At 49.7% G+C, this 13,243-nt stretch overlaps 1 protein-coding gene across 1 annotated transcript; it reads right to left on the bottom strand.

Moving 5' to 3' along the window:
* Positions 1–6,893: 6,893 nt before the first annotated feature.
* Prrt1 (proline rich transmembrane protein 1) lies at positions 6,894–11,328 on the bottom strand. The gene is made up of 4 exons (XM_047557557.1): positions 10,424–11,328; positions 9,031–9,569; positions 8,215–8,400; positions 6,894–8,076 (listed from the first exon to the last, which is right to left on the bottom strand). Exons 1-4 carry the CDS (start codon positions 10,440–10,442, stop codon positions 7,900–7,902), a joined length of 921 nt encoding a protein of 306 aa, XP_047413513.1. The 5' UTR covers positions 10,443–11,328; the 3' UTR covers positions 6,894–7,899.
* Between the last annotated feature and the right edge of the window lie 1,915 nt (positions 11,329–13,243).

The following is a 13,243-nucleotide window of genomic DNA, read 5'->3' as shown; positions in this document are numbered from 1 at the left end:
GTTTATAGAAGCACAATTCAAAATAGTCAAGCTAGGTTCCTATCAACAGATGAATGGATAAAGAAAATGCACATATACACAAAGGAGTTTTACTCAGCCAGAAAGAAGAATGAAATTATGGCATTTGCTGATAAATGGATGGAACTGGAGAACATCATGCTAAGTGAAATAAGTCAGACTCAGAAAGTCAGGGGTTGAATGTTTCCTCTCATATACAGAAGTTAGAACAAGATAAGGGGGAAAATAAAAGATCCCTTGAAAATAGAAGAGGGATCAGTTGAAGAGGAGAAGAGGTCTCAGGGAGAGGGAGGAGCAATGGGAAAGGGGAAGAAGGGTGGAATGAATCTGTCCTAACTTTCCTGTGTACATATATGAATATACCACCGTAAGTTTCATTTCACCTTTATGTAGGGCCATAATGCATTAATTTTTAAACTACAAATATTAGAAGAAAGATCAATACAACAGAGGAAAGGAAACAGGGAGAAGGAGGAGGAGAGGGAAAAGGGAAGTACTGAGAACCGCATTGGAGAAAATCATATTCCATGCTTGTATAATTATGTCAAAATTAACCCTGATATTATGTATAACTATAACGAACTAATTTACAAAGGGGAGGCTGAGGATGTAGGGATGTAGCTCAGTGGTAGAACTCCTTTTGGTTCAATCCCCTCCTCCACACAAAAGTAACTGGTAGAGTGAGTGGAGTCAATGCATGGGAAGTCCAGATAGGGTTGAGAATTTTTGGAGTGGGGTACTGGGAGTTAGCATGAAAAGACTGTGGAAGAAATTTTGGAAAAGTGGCAGTTACTGGTGGCAACCAAGTCGAAAGTATGACACCGGGGAATGGTGGTGGAGAGCAGGGAGAATCAGATTGTCAGAGGCAAGGAAGGTCAGGAATTGTCCAGAGAACTGAATGGTCTACATGGATATTGAAGATATTAAAAATAATGACATGAGAAACTGGGGATGTAGCTCTGTGGTGGATGGAGTATTTGTCATGAGCATGACCCTAGGTTCAGTCCCCAGCACCGAAAAAAGACAGAGATGTGGAGTTAGAGAGAAGACAGTAGTGAGCCAGGTGCCCATATATATTTTTTTCTTTTTGTAGTACTAGGGATTGTGAAATAGCAACTCCTTCCTAAGATGTTTCTTTTTCCTTTTTATCTCTGTTAATAACTGCAACCTGCTAGTTTCTGCTTCTGAAATCATGCTTGCTCAGCAGCTGTGGCAGGAACCAGAGCTGCCTGGAAAGAGGGAAAAAGGATCAAGGCTACTTGCGTGAGAAAGTCTTGAGACCTAGAAGTCTACTGTATTAAAGACACTGAGGAGAGCTGAGCATGGTGGTGCATGCCAGTAATCCCAGAGGTTTGGGAGGCTGAGGAAGGAGGATCATGGATTCAAAGCTAGTCTCAGCAATTTAGCAAGGGCCTAAGCAACTTAGAGAGACCCTGTCTCTAAATATAGTATTAAAAAGAGCTGGGGATGTGGTTCAGGGGTTAAGCCCCCCGAGTTCAATCCCTGGTACAAAAAAAAAAAAAAAAAAAAAAAAAAAAAGATACTGAGAACAAAGGGCTGTGTCAGCCTTTGAAAAAGACTCCACTGAGCCTTCACCAGTGCTGAATAAACCTTGCTCTTCTACATCTCCAAGGGCTGCTTGTCTCTTTCCAGTGCCATAATTTCCTATATTTTCCACAACTGTTGAACCCAGGGCCTCATGCATCCTATTCAAGCACTCTACTGCTGAACTTTTTATTTATCTTGAGATAGGATCTCCCTAGTTTGCCCAGGCTGTCCTCAAACTTGAGATCCTTCTAACTCAGCCTCCTGAGTAGCTGGGTTTAAAAGGCATAGGAAAATATTAAAGATTCTCCCCGTCCATGTGCCTGCTGTGACTTTGCACATCCTTGACAGAACATCTAAAGAATGCAGACTTATTGGTCAGTTTGGCTCACTCATGAGAACTCAGAGATATTAATTTATTTCAAGGCTATCACTCCCTCCCTTCAAGGATCTGGTCAGTCCTTGGGGGTTGAAGTGTCCTTGAGGGGACCACTAGCTCATGTAGGTTGTTAGAACGGAGCTTTCTTTGTTTTAACTGTATTTAAGGAACCCCACTGGGAATAAGATTTTGGAATCTCACCATGGAGAAGATGCTCGCCCGGGAACTTCCCAGTTGGGACCCCAAAAATTTGCTCTGGGACTCCCCAACTACATGACTTCAGGTGTTGGTGTTTCCCCTGATCTGGTGAAATATTTTCTTCCCTTTTCTCTTATCTTTGCTTTTCCTTTCATAATATTGCTAAAACAAATGCTATCTCATGTAAAGAGAGTGCCTCTATTGTCTATCAGGTCTGACCTGCCAAATTCAGCAGCTGCACACATGCAGAACTCTTTAACATTACAAGATTACAGGCCCCACACCCTATATGTGCCAAATTCTCAATGAGTGAATGGGAATGCTAATCCAGAATCTAGTCATGGGGGAATTAAAGCACCCAGTAGATTTTAAAGGGGGCCAGACCCTCTTCTAGGAATCTGTCAACAGGGATGCAAGATCAAAGGGCACCATGTGCAGAGAGAGTTGAGGTTAGGTGAGAGGAGAATCAAATTGGAATACAATATTTTATTTCCTCTCCAGGGAGGAGTTTGGGTGAAGTGAAGAGATCTGAGAGAAGTCATGTTTACTCATTTCTCCTTCTGCCTAATTACTTTCAATGCAATTGAGTTCTAAGACTAGTAAAAGAGGTTTTATCAGATGAGGAACTGAAAACCAGAGATAAGAGAGATTTTGGCTCCTGCCTTTGAGTAGTTCACAAGGTAAGATCATAACATGGAGACAAAAGGTGGGGGTTGGGTGTGGTGGTGCATGCCTGTAATCCAAGTGACCCAGGAGGAGGAGGCAGGAGAATTACAACTTTGAGGCCAGCCTCAGCAATTTAGCAAGGCCCTAAGTAACTCAGCAAGATCCGGTCTCAAAATAAAAATTAATATTAATAAAAAAATCGGTGGGGATGTGGCTCGGTGGGTAATCACCCCTGGGTTCAATCCCCAGTACCAAAACAAAACAAACCAAAAAAGACCACCACCAAAAGACAGATGGGATGGGTGGGTTTCAGACCTTGATACTATTTTCCTAAAGAAAGTTGTGGGCTGGGGATGTGGCTCAGTTGTCGAGTGCCCCTGAGTTCAATCCCCGGTAACTTCCCCAACTCCCCCCTCCCCTCCCCCAAAAAAAGAAACCGAAGAGAGTTGCCTTGATTCCAACTACCTTTTGACCTCTTTCCCTCTTCCTAAGTAGTTCCTGAGATGACTTGAAGCCCAGGACTCCCAACTCTGGCTGCCCTTTGGAATCATCTGGAGATGTCTTTAAAAGACATCAACTGTTACTAACTGTGCCACCAGGTATGGTCTTGCATGCTTATAATCCCAGCAACTTGGGAGGCTTGGGCAGGAGGATCAGAAGTAGGAGGACAATCTCAGCATCAGCAACTTGGCTAGACCTTATCTCCAAACAAACAAACAAACAAACAAACAAACAAATAGGGGCTAGGATGTAGCTCAGCAGCAGAGTACTCCTGTGTTCAATCCCCAGTAACCCCTCAATGTTTATAGATAGAAAGATAGATGCCTGAGTCCTACCTCCAGAGATTCTGATTTAATTGGTTTGGTATATGACCTGAGCTTTGGGATTTTTAAATGCTCCCTAGATGATTCTAAAGCAAATTTGGCTGTGAGAATTTCTCCAAGGAATTCCTTGGGGCTCTTGTTTAGAAACCCACTGCTTTAAGCCAGGCATGGTGGTGCATGCCTGTAATCCCAGCAGCTCAGGAGGCTGAGGCAGGAGGACTGTGAGTTCAAAGCCAGCCTCAGCAATTTAGTGAGGCTCTAAGCAACTGAGACCCTCTCTCTAAACAAAATATTAAAAAGGGTTGGGGATGTGTCTCAGTGGTTAAGGGCCCTTGGGTTCAATCCCCTGTAACAAAAAAGAAAGAAAGAAAGAAAGAAAGAAAGAAAGAAAGAAAGAAAGAAAGAAAGAAAGAAAGGAAGGAAGGAAGGAAAGAAAGAAAGAAAGAAAGAAAGAAAAGAAAGAAAGAAAGAAAGAAAGAAAGAAAAGAAAGAAAGAAAGAAGAAACCCATTGCTTTACTCCAACCCAGAGGACTGAGACCTTTTTACTGGAGGGGAACCACCGTGAATTGATCTGGGCCTTGAAGGGTAGAACAATTTTGATCCCAAATAGAGAGACAGATGTGAAGGGGGAAGAATATTACTAGCAAGAGTCTAGAGGTGGTCTGTAGCCAAGAGGTGGTCTGAAACTCATGACAAACTGCAATTTGGTTTATAAAAGAGATTGGAGGAGGAGGTCTAAGATTTGAGTACAGCTGGGTAAAGACCTGGAGGTGGGAATGATGAATAATTCATTTGGGTTCCAAATGAGATTGAAAGAGAAAGTTGGATGATTTTAAGTGTGGAAGTAGATGAAGGTCAGACTGCAAGTTTCTCAATAATTGAATAAACAACCCACAATCATGCAGGGCATATAATTATGATTATTATTTTGCACTGCTGGGCCTTAGGCACATAAGGTAAGTATTCTACCACAGAGTTACACCCTCTCTCTTTCCCCACTTTTTTAAGCCGTGATCTTGCTATGTTGCCCAGGCTGGTCTCAAACTCCCAGGTTCAAGCCATCCTCCTGCCTCTGCCTCCTGAGTAGGTGTAACTACAGGCATGTGCCATTGTGCTAGTTTTTCAAAAGACTTTTGAGCAGTGGAGTTATATCTAACAGCAAAGTTTAGAGACTTGAAGTAGGGAGACATGTAGGAAGTAGGGAGACATGTTGGGGAGCTTCATGTTTCTGGCAAGGGCTGGGGAAAAGTTACAGATTCAAAAGATATTGTGGCTGTAGAATTTACTCAGCTTAACAACACACCAAAAGTAAGACAGGAGAATGATGGAGGCAACAAGTTTTCAGGTAAGGAAGGGTGACTGGGAAGATGATGCCATTAGAGACCTGGTTCTTGATGACATTTCATCAACTTGTTTTGGAACATGTTGAGTTTAGATAACCAGTAGCAGCATCCATGTGGCCAAGTTCCTCAGACACTGGAGAAATATCTGCATGTACAGTATAGGTTGGAGAAGCATTTGGTTAGAGATGATGGCCAGAATTGGAATCTCTGGGGGTGGGGGTGGGTGTAGCTCAGAGGAATAGCATGTGTTTAGCATGAAGCCCTTGGTTCAATCCTCAGCACCAAAACAAACAAACAAACACACACACACATACTATTTTGAAGGGATGCACTTTTAAGGAAAAGTCTCAGAGGGAAAAAATCCATACCATCACTTAGGTAAGGAAGGAGAAAAAGTGAGAGGGAAACTGGGTGCTATGATACATGCCTGTAATCTTGGTTACCTGGGAGGCTGAGGGAGGAGTATCATTAAATTCAAGACCAGTTGGGTGCAGTGGCACACACCTGTAATTCCAGTGACTTGGAAGGCTAAGGCAGGAGGACCACAAGTTCGAGGCTGGTTTCATCAGCTTATGGAGACCCTAATCAACACAGCGAGACCCAGTCTCAAAATAAAAAGAAGGACTGGAAATGTTGCTCAGTGGTAAAGCACCTCTGGTTCAATATCCAGTACAAAAAGAAGAAGAAGAATGAGGAGGAGGAGGAGGAGGAAAGAAACAGGCATGAAAAGGTACTAAGAAGCAGATTCTGTGAAAATGTCAATGATTTTGGTCCAGGTAAACTCTGGTCTTTGGATGCCAATTGAGAGAGAAGTTTTGGTAGAGCAGGGAGTGAAAGTATATTTTGAGGAATCAAGACACAGTATGAAATAAAGATGACACAGACACATCTCTGACAGCAATACTCCCCTGTTTAAGAAAAACAGATTAGAGGATGAAGTAATGGAACCTGAAAACATGGACTCCTTTTTGAGGAAGTTTGGTAAGGAAGGCACATTAAGCCAGACAAGGTGGACCACTCCTGTCATTTCAGCGACTTGGAAGGCTAAGGCAGGAGGATCACAAGTTTAAGGTCAGCCTGGGCAACTTAGATCCTGTCTTAAATAAGATTTTAAAACAATTGGAGGATATAGCTCAGTGCCACTGGTTCAATCCCCAGTACCAAACAAAACAAAACAAAAAAGGAAGACACATTAAACCTGCAATGAATGTCCCAAGAAGAACCCGTGATATCCATGCCCTACCTCCTCCTCCTTTTGTCTCTGATCTCAGTGCATGGCTTTCCTTATAGAGTGTAAGCTGAAGTCAGGGCTTCACCTGCTGTCTAGGTAGATGTCTCACCAGCATGCTGTATGGTGACTGCATGTTTCATGAATGCAGATTCAGGGTAGGACCCTGTCCTGCAGATGTACAATTAAAGAAGCTAAACCCATTGCTTGTAGTACTCCTGTCTCCAGTCCATCCCAACACAGAGGTCTCCTGGTTAACCTCGGGGCAGAAGAGGGTAATTCGCTCCAGGGAGACTTGAGAGGCTATTGACCTTCTCTCTGGGGCACCGCAGCTCTCTGTATTCTTTCTCTTCCCTACACGCTCAGGTGGGGCTCTACTCCAAGTTGTTTGCCACCCTCCAGGGCACAGAAACAAGCGGGTAGCATCTCTTCCTCGCCCCTGTTACCTGATTCTCAACCAACTTCTTCATCATGGTCGGCCACCTTCTTCCCCCCTGCCTTCTTGGAGTTCTGAGGTTAGATCTCCATCTCCTTGTAAATCTTCCCTCGCTGAAGCCCTAAACCCAGCCTAGTACAGAGTGGAAAAGGGGCACTGGGGAAAGCAAGATCCACTGAGAAGAGAATGGCACCCATTATCTTCCCTGATGGATACCCAAGGACCCATTCTCTGTTCCACATATTTGTCGTTTCTGTCTCCTCCCACTTGTCTTTGTCAGTTTCCCTTTTTTCCCTGGAAGAGATGAAGAGACGTGAAAAGGGAAAACCAAAAGGGCAAGATCTTCGTGGTGCTTTACAGTCTTTGGAATTGCGGGTGACAAATCCACTAAGTCTCTTTAATATCGTCTTTCAGAAGTTCACACACAGGCACACACAGATTAGAACAAGGCGGGGACCGCCAAGGGGAACAGGGAAGGGGCCGGCTTCCTCCCCGAATTGGGAGGTTCTTAGGGATTCCCTTCAGCCCGGTTGCCCAGGAATAAGATGGGTGGAATGGAGTATTTACAGAGAATGGGTGCTTCTCTTTTGGGTGAAGGGTCCTATACCAGAAATCTCCCAAACCTCATTATTCCAAAAATCACTAAAGGAGAGGTCTGGGAATTTGGGAAAAATTACGAAGAGACCCAAGTGGAGGTGAACGAAACTGTACTGGCAAAAACTGGAGTGAGCGTGGGGGCGTGGCTATCCCAGGGCGCGGCCTTCTTGCCAGGAGAAGGGGAAGAGTCTGTCAGTGGGCTAGGCCTAGAGCCGCAAACCCAATCACCTGACTGAATCGCCGGGTACAGACCGGAAAGGAAGGCGGAGCCTGCCGACCTGAAGGCGGGGTTTTGTCAGAGCTGGGGTGGAGCCTATAAAGGAGGTGGGGCTTTGGGGACAAGACTCCAGGCTGGGGAGCATAGGCCCAGGGAGCACGGCCGGGAGCGCAGTACTTTGAGGGGATGGGGTATTGGAGCCCGACATGTGGTGGGGATCCCGGGAAGCACTGTCCCTGGGATTGTGGGTTTTGTAGGGGTTCCTGAGGAACTGGATTAGGAGCGTGCTCGCAAGGCCAGAGGTTCCGTGGAGGCGGAGTTTAGGATGTTTGGAAGTCCGGCTACCCCAGAGGCGGATGTACAGAGCGCCTATTGGGTCCGCAGATTGACTGCAGAACGAGTCTGGGAGGTCGAGGGGCGCGGAGTGGGGCTGGGCCGGGGGCGTTTTTAGGGATCCCAGTAGTTCTCGTGGTGCTGTGCGGCGATGATGATGACTACGGTGAGGATAGTACAGAGCACCATGGCTGCAATGCCCACCGCCAGGGAGATGAAGGAGAAGTTCCGGGCCTCGCGTGAAGCGATCTCTGCAGACACCATGTCTCCGCGGGCCAAGGCTGTGCGCACCTGCGGGGGAGGGGTGGAGGACCGCGGTCAGAGTTCCGCTGCTCTCTAGCATGCCTCAGCCTTTAAGATGATTCCCTGAAGGCCCAACTCTCCCAGAACTACGAACAACGGCGTAAGCCTAACCCCGGCTCCCAATACCTGCACTGCCTTGAAGATGGCGATGATGCCCGTAGGCCAGAAGCAGCAGATGGTGGTCAGCACTGCAATGGGCATATAGTCGTGTGGTGGGCGCCTCGGCTCCAGCAGGGCCAGCCCTGGGCCCTGGGGCGGCGGTGGGAGAGTGGAGGTCACTCCGGTTCCCCCTGGGGTCCCACCTGCGTAGGGCTGCAAAAGGAAATGGGGGTGGGGGAGGTGCGGGGACGTTGCCCAGAGCTTCCCATAGCCCACCAGCATCCAACCTCTGGCAAATCGGTTTTAATAACACAATTCTTATCCGTCCTTCTCAAAGAAATGATTAACCACTGCCAGGACACCCATAAATTTCGCCTAGCTCCTCTCCTCCATTCATTGCATCATATTCTCGGTGATTTCTGCATTCTCCCACTAGGTACAGCCCACAGGCGCTGTCCTGTTCTCACTTCGGACCTGTTCCTTCCCTCTGGACACCTACCAGGCCTCCCATCCCTCAGGCCCCTTGGTTCCCAGGTTCCATTTCTTTCCCTCCCTCCACATGGTTTTATCTTTCAGACCTCATTTTGATCTCTAATCTCTCCACTCCCCCTCTCAGGTTCAGATCTCTAACCCCAAAGGACCCCGAGGTCCTTCACCTCCATATTCCCAAGCCTTTTCTTATCCCTTCTCTCTCTCTCTCTCTCTCTCTGGGACTTGTCCCCAGAACACATTCTGTTTTTCTGGCTCTATTTCTCTATTACCTCAGTACCCCGAGTGTCCTCAATTTCAAGTCCTGTTCCACTGGGCCCCCCTCCTCCCAGCCCCTGTCAGCCCCTCACTCACCGTGCCCACCGGGTAGACTGGCACGTAAGCAGTACAGGGCTGCAGCTGCAGCGGGTAGCCGGGCGCTACGTAGCCCCCCAGCGGCAACGTGCCAACCGCCCCCGCGTGCGTGGGCACCACGAAGCCAGGGGCCTGGGCAGTCGGTGCAGGCGCCGGCGGGGGTGGGGCAGCGGCGGCGGGCGGCGGCGGGGGAAGTGGGCCCTCGAAGCGAGTCTCCTGCAGGTAAGGGTCGGGTGGCATGCGGGGCAAGGTAGCGCAGCCGGGTGGGGGAGCCCCGGCGGCCGAACCGGGCGGGGCGTGATGTGGGGGCCGGGGTAGCGTGGCTGAGGACGAGGGACCGCGTTGAGCTGTGGCCGCGGAAGAGGCCAGCCCTCCTGCGCCTAAGCGCGGGAGGGTGGCGGTGCCAGACTGGTGGTAGTGGTGGTGGTGGTGATGGTGGGAGGAGGGGGCTGCCTGTGGGGGAGGGGCGGGGGGTTCGGCAGGGGGCTGGGGAGCATTGTATGGAGGTGGAGAAGTGTGCGGAACAGAGTCCGGGAGGCCTGGGGGCAATAAGCCGAGGAGAGGATAAGTGGGGAAAGAAGACAGCAATATGATCAGAAGGAGACAGTCAGGGATGGAGATAGGTAATGGGAGAGAAGGAAGGAGGTAATAAGAAGCAGTCTCTCATTTGGGGGGCAGGAGAGGGGTTGTATCTAGGCCATCTGCCCCCTCTTCAATCTAGTTTTGAGGTCACAACTCTCCCCTCCTCCTCTTCTTTTTAAGCAACACGCACTTAGCTTTCACCCATAGAGAGACCCAATCTTACTTTTAAGCGATGGCTGCCTTTGGACTGACCTATCTGAGCTAGTCCTATGTGTGCATATGTGTAAACATGCAACACTGGGTTCACATGTGCTTACTTCAGTTGTATACACACATGTGGAATGACATGTTCCACTCTGCGCTGGCCTCTCTGGGAATCTCAGGGCTGTTTTTTAGTGCCCATAAAGAAGAGTCTTCTGGATTTTACTCCCTTGACAACCCCTATTTGATCATGTCTCCATATTTCCCAACTGGATGTCTCCATGCCAGTGAGCCACTGATTGTCCATCTGTCGCTCCCAGTGATGCTATCCCTGCAGTACCTGGCTGATGCTAAGCTTCTCTTTACCTCCCTGAACCTGCCCCCGTACCCATGCTGTTGGCAAGGGGCAGAGGCTGATACTGGAAAGAGGAAAGGAAGAAAAGGATGGGAGGATGAGGAGGCGGTGGGGGTATAGAGAACTGGAGAGAAGGGGAATGGAACCAAACCACTCACTAGGGAGGGCTAAGGAAGGGGGTTAAGGCAAGGGAGGGGAAAAGTCAGGAGAAGATGGAGGGAGCAAGGGAGATTTTGTTATTTATTTATTTATTACCTGACTTTTCCGATGACATGCTTGCAGTCTGGCTGGGACAGGGTCCCTTGCCCTGGAGTCAGTGGCCCCTGGCTGGCGCCAGAGTCTAGGTCCGGGATGGCGCAGCCGGCGGCAGCAGCGCAGAGATGGAGAGATGAAGACAGTGGCGGGGGGTGGTGGAGGGAGAGCGGGGAGGGGGGGAGCTTAAAGGGACCGAGTCGAGGGAAGGGGAAGAGCCTCAGACATCCCCCAACTCGTCTCTGCTCTTGGACCACCTCTCTCCTCCTCTCACCCTGGCATTCAAGCCCCCAATTTAGGCTCCCTTGGAGTTGTCATGGAAACAGGAGGCAAGACCAGGCAAGGAGGGTGGGACTAAGGAAAGGAAGGAGGGAGAGAGAACTCTCTAGAGTCTCCCCCTCCAAGACTCGCTGTAGTGATTATATTGTGGGGGGAAGCTAGCAGGTGCTCAATGGATTCAGTATGCCAGTCCCCTCTACATCTGGTTCACCCAGGCAGGTCATCTTCTTAATTTCCCTCAGCTCCCTGCAAGGTGCCAGCCTCTTCTCCCAAATCCTTGACCCTAGTTTTCTCTTTAGGAGAGATAACCTTGTGTGAGAGAGAATTGTGCAAAGTTGAGAAGTGAGATGGTCTGAAGAGTTCCCAGGGTGCACAGTCTGGACCTGAGATCCTGGCAGTAAAGTGGGAGGCTCAGGTCTATAATTTGAGGATAGCTGGGCCGGCTGGGGAAGAGAGAGTTGGGGATGGGGGGAATGCATAGTTAGCTACCTTCTTCCAGGGTTAAGGAGCTGACATGCTTTGGGAGAAAGAAGGGGTGACTCAACTGCTCATTTCTGGTAGGTCGGTTTGGAAATGTATGCTTGTGCCCCCTTTGTTTATTGGCGTGCTTAGAGTTCTGAAGCAGGTTAATGTTCAGATACAAATCCCACCCCCCCACCCGCGCCAAGACGAAACTCCACCTCCAGAGTCGACCTGAGGCACAGCGATTATTGCTCTTTTTTATTTGCTCTTTGCATCTTGGAAGCGCGTGGGTGGGGAGGAGGGTTGACGATAGGCAGTCTATGGAGATTTACACCAGTTGGGCTTTTTGCAGAAACATGGCCAGAAAAATCATTGTTGTTCCCCTCTTCCCCTTTTAAGATTAGTACTTCCCAGCCTCTGGCTGAGACAGTTGTTTTCCGGGCTGTGTCCCTCCGGGTCCCTGTCCAAGAAGAGATCAGTAAAGAGGGCCTTGCCTGAGCCAGTTCCATGCCCCAGAAATTTAGATCACGGCCTTACCTGGTCAATCTGGTTTTTCAGGCGTTTGCGGGAGCCCCTAAAGCCTTATTCCCGAATATCTTACTCCCACCTCGTCCTTACTCTAAACTCTTCTGAGCGTGCATTAGTTTTATTGGGAGAAACGAGTTTAGACCCAGCAAAGATCTTGTGGACAGAGGAGAAGCTCAGACACGCTGAGACATCCTTTCTCTGGGGTAAACGCTCTAACAAATAAGGGCCCTAACCCGGGCATTAGGGTATCGGGTTGGGGTCACTGATAGGTTGAGAGGTGCAGGCGCCTGGAGCTCAGAAGTCTGGATTGGGTAGTAGGGTATGGGTAGGGAACCGCCCACAGAGTTCGGAGGGCAGGATTGTGGGGTCGCTCAAGTCCAAAGACCGGGCGGCGGAATCATCCAGGCATGAGTCAGCGCAGCCCCAAGGGCCCTCCGCCCCTTGAGAGTGGGTTGTTGGGAGGGAAGTAGAGTATGACCGGAGAAACTGGGCCAGGCTGCACTTAGCTCGAGGGGCCTTGAGGACTCTCCGCGTCTCTGGAGACAAGCGTACTACACGCACTTCAGAAGAAAGAGTTGTAAGACGTTGACCTGGGTCAGGCGGGCGGGCGTCTAGGGGCGCGCATCGGGTGCCATCAGCCCTTCAAGCCATCTGGCCACTCACCCAGCGTATGGCAAAATGCGGAGAACTACTTTTTTCTAGTCCATTCCCCACCGCCCCATGGAGATCAAGAACTTCGTGTTCTGCTGCGAAGCCAAAAGCCTGGAATGGGAAGCCGGGCGAATCAAGGCAGGGGAAGTCAGACCTTTGGGTCGCTGGGTGCAGCTGGGCCTGGAGTGGCCTTTTTTCGATTCCCAGGATACGTTCGCTGCTGCTGCTGCTGCTTCTCCCCACTGGTCTAAATGGGTTGCTCCGCCTATTTCCTCCCCAGCTCCTAGGGTGCATTGGAACGTTCCATTGCCTCTCCCGTCCCCAGCCTGTGTTGCAGGGGACGCTCGCACAGTTGCCAGGGAAAGCCCGGACGTGACGGCTTTGTGCGACCCCGAGCAACCCTCCCCCCTCCCACCCGTCATCCCCCTGCGCGCTCTTCTCACACGCTTTCCCTCCCCCTCGGGTGCCAGACTAGAGAGAAGTAAACAGCTGACTGAGTGAGGCCTACAGACCAGGCCAGGTGGGAGTTTGCATTCTTCAGGGGGCCTGGGCTGCTGCTCAGGGGTCCTGTGGAACGCCGGGATGTGCCTGGAGGTGGGGATGCCGAAGGAAGATCCTGGGCCTAGGGACCAAGTCCCTGAGCCCGGAGTTGGGGGCGGGACTTCTGGTGCGCGTTGATGCGTCTACGTGGTGGGGTGTGTGTTTGTGGGGAGAGAACTGGAGTTAAGTTCAAAGTAGGCTAAAGGATCTGGTGTGGGAGAAGGAGGGGGAGGCTTGATTGCCGGGCGTCTGTTCCGAGGGGAGTGGGTGTTGTCATTTCCCTCACAGGCCCTCATTCCACCTTCTCAGGCGGGAGCATGCTGGGCCTCTGGGGGCAGAGGTTCCCCTCGGTGTGGGTCCTGC

Source organism: Sciurus carolinensis, chromosome 7, assembly GCF_902686445.1.
Source record: "Sciurus carolinensis chromosome 7, mSciCar1.2, whole genome shotgun sequence".
In the NCBI taxonomy this organism is placed as follows: domain Eukaryota; kingdom Metazoa; phylum Chordata; class Mammalia; order Rodentia; family Sciuridae; genus Sciurus; species Sciurus carolinensis.
The sequence above is the reverse complement of the archived record's forward strand: the minus strand, read 5'-3'. Positions and strand labels throughout refer to the sequence as shown.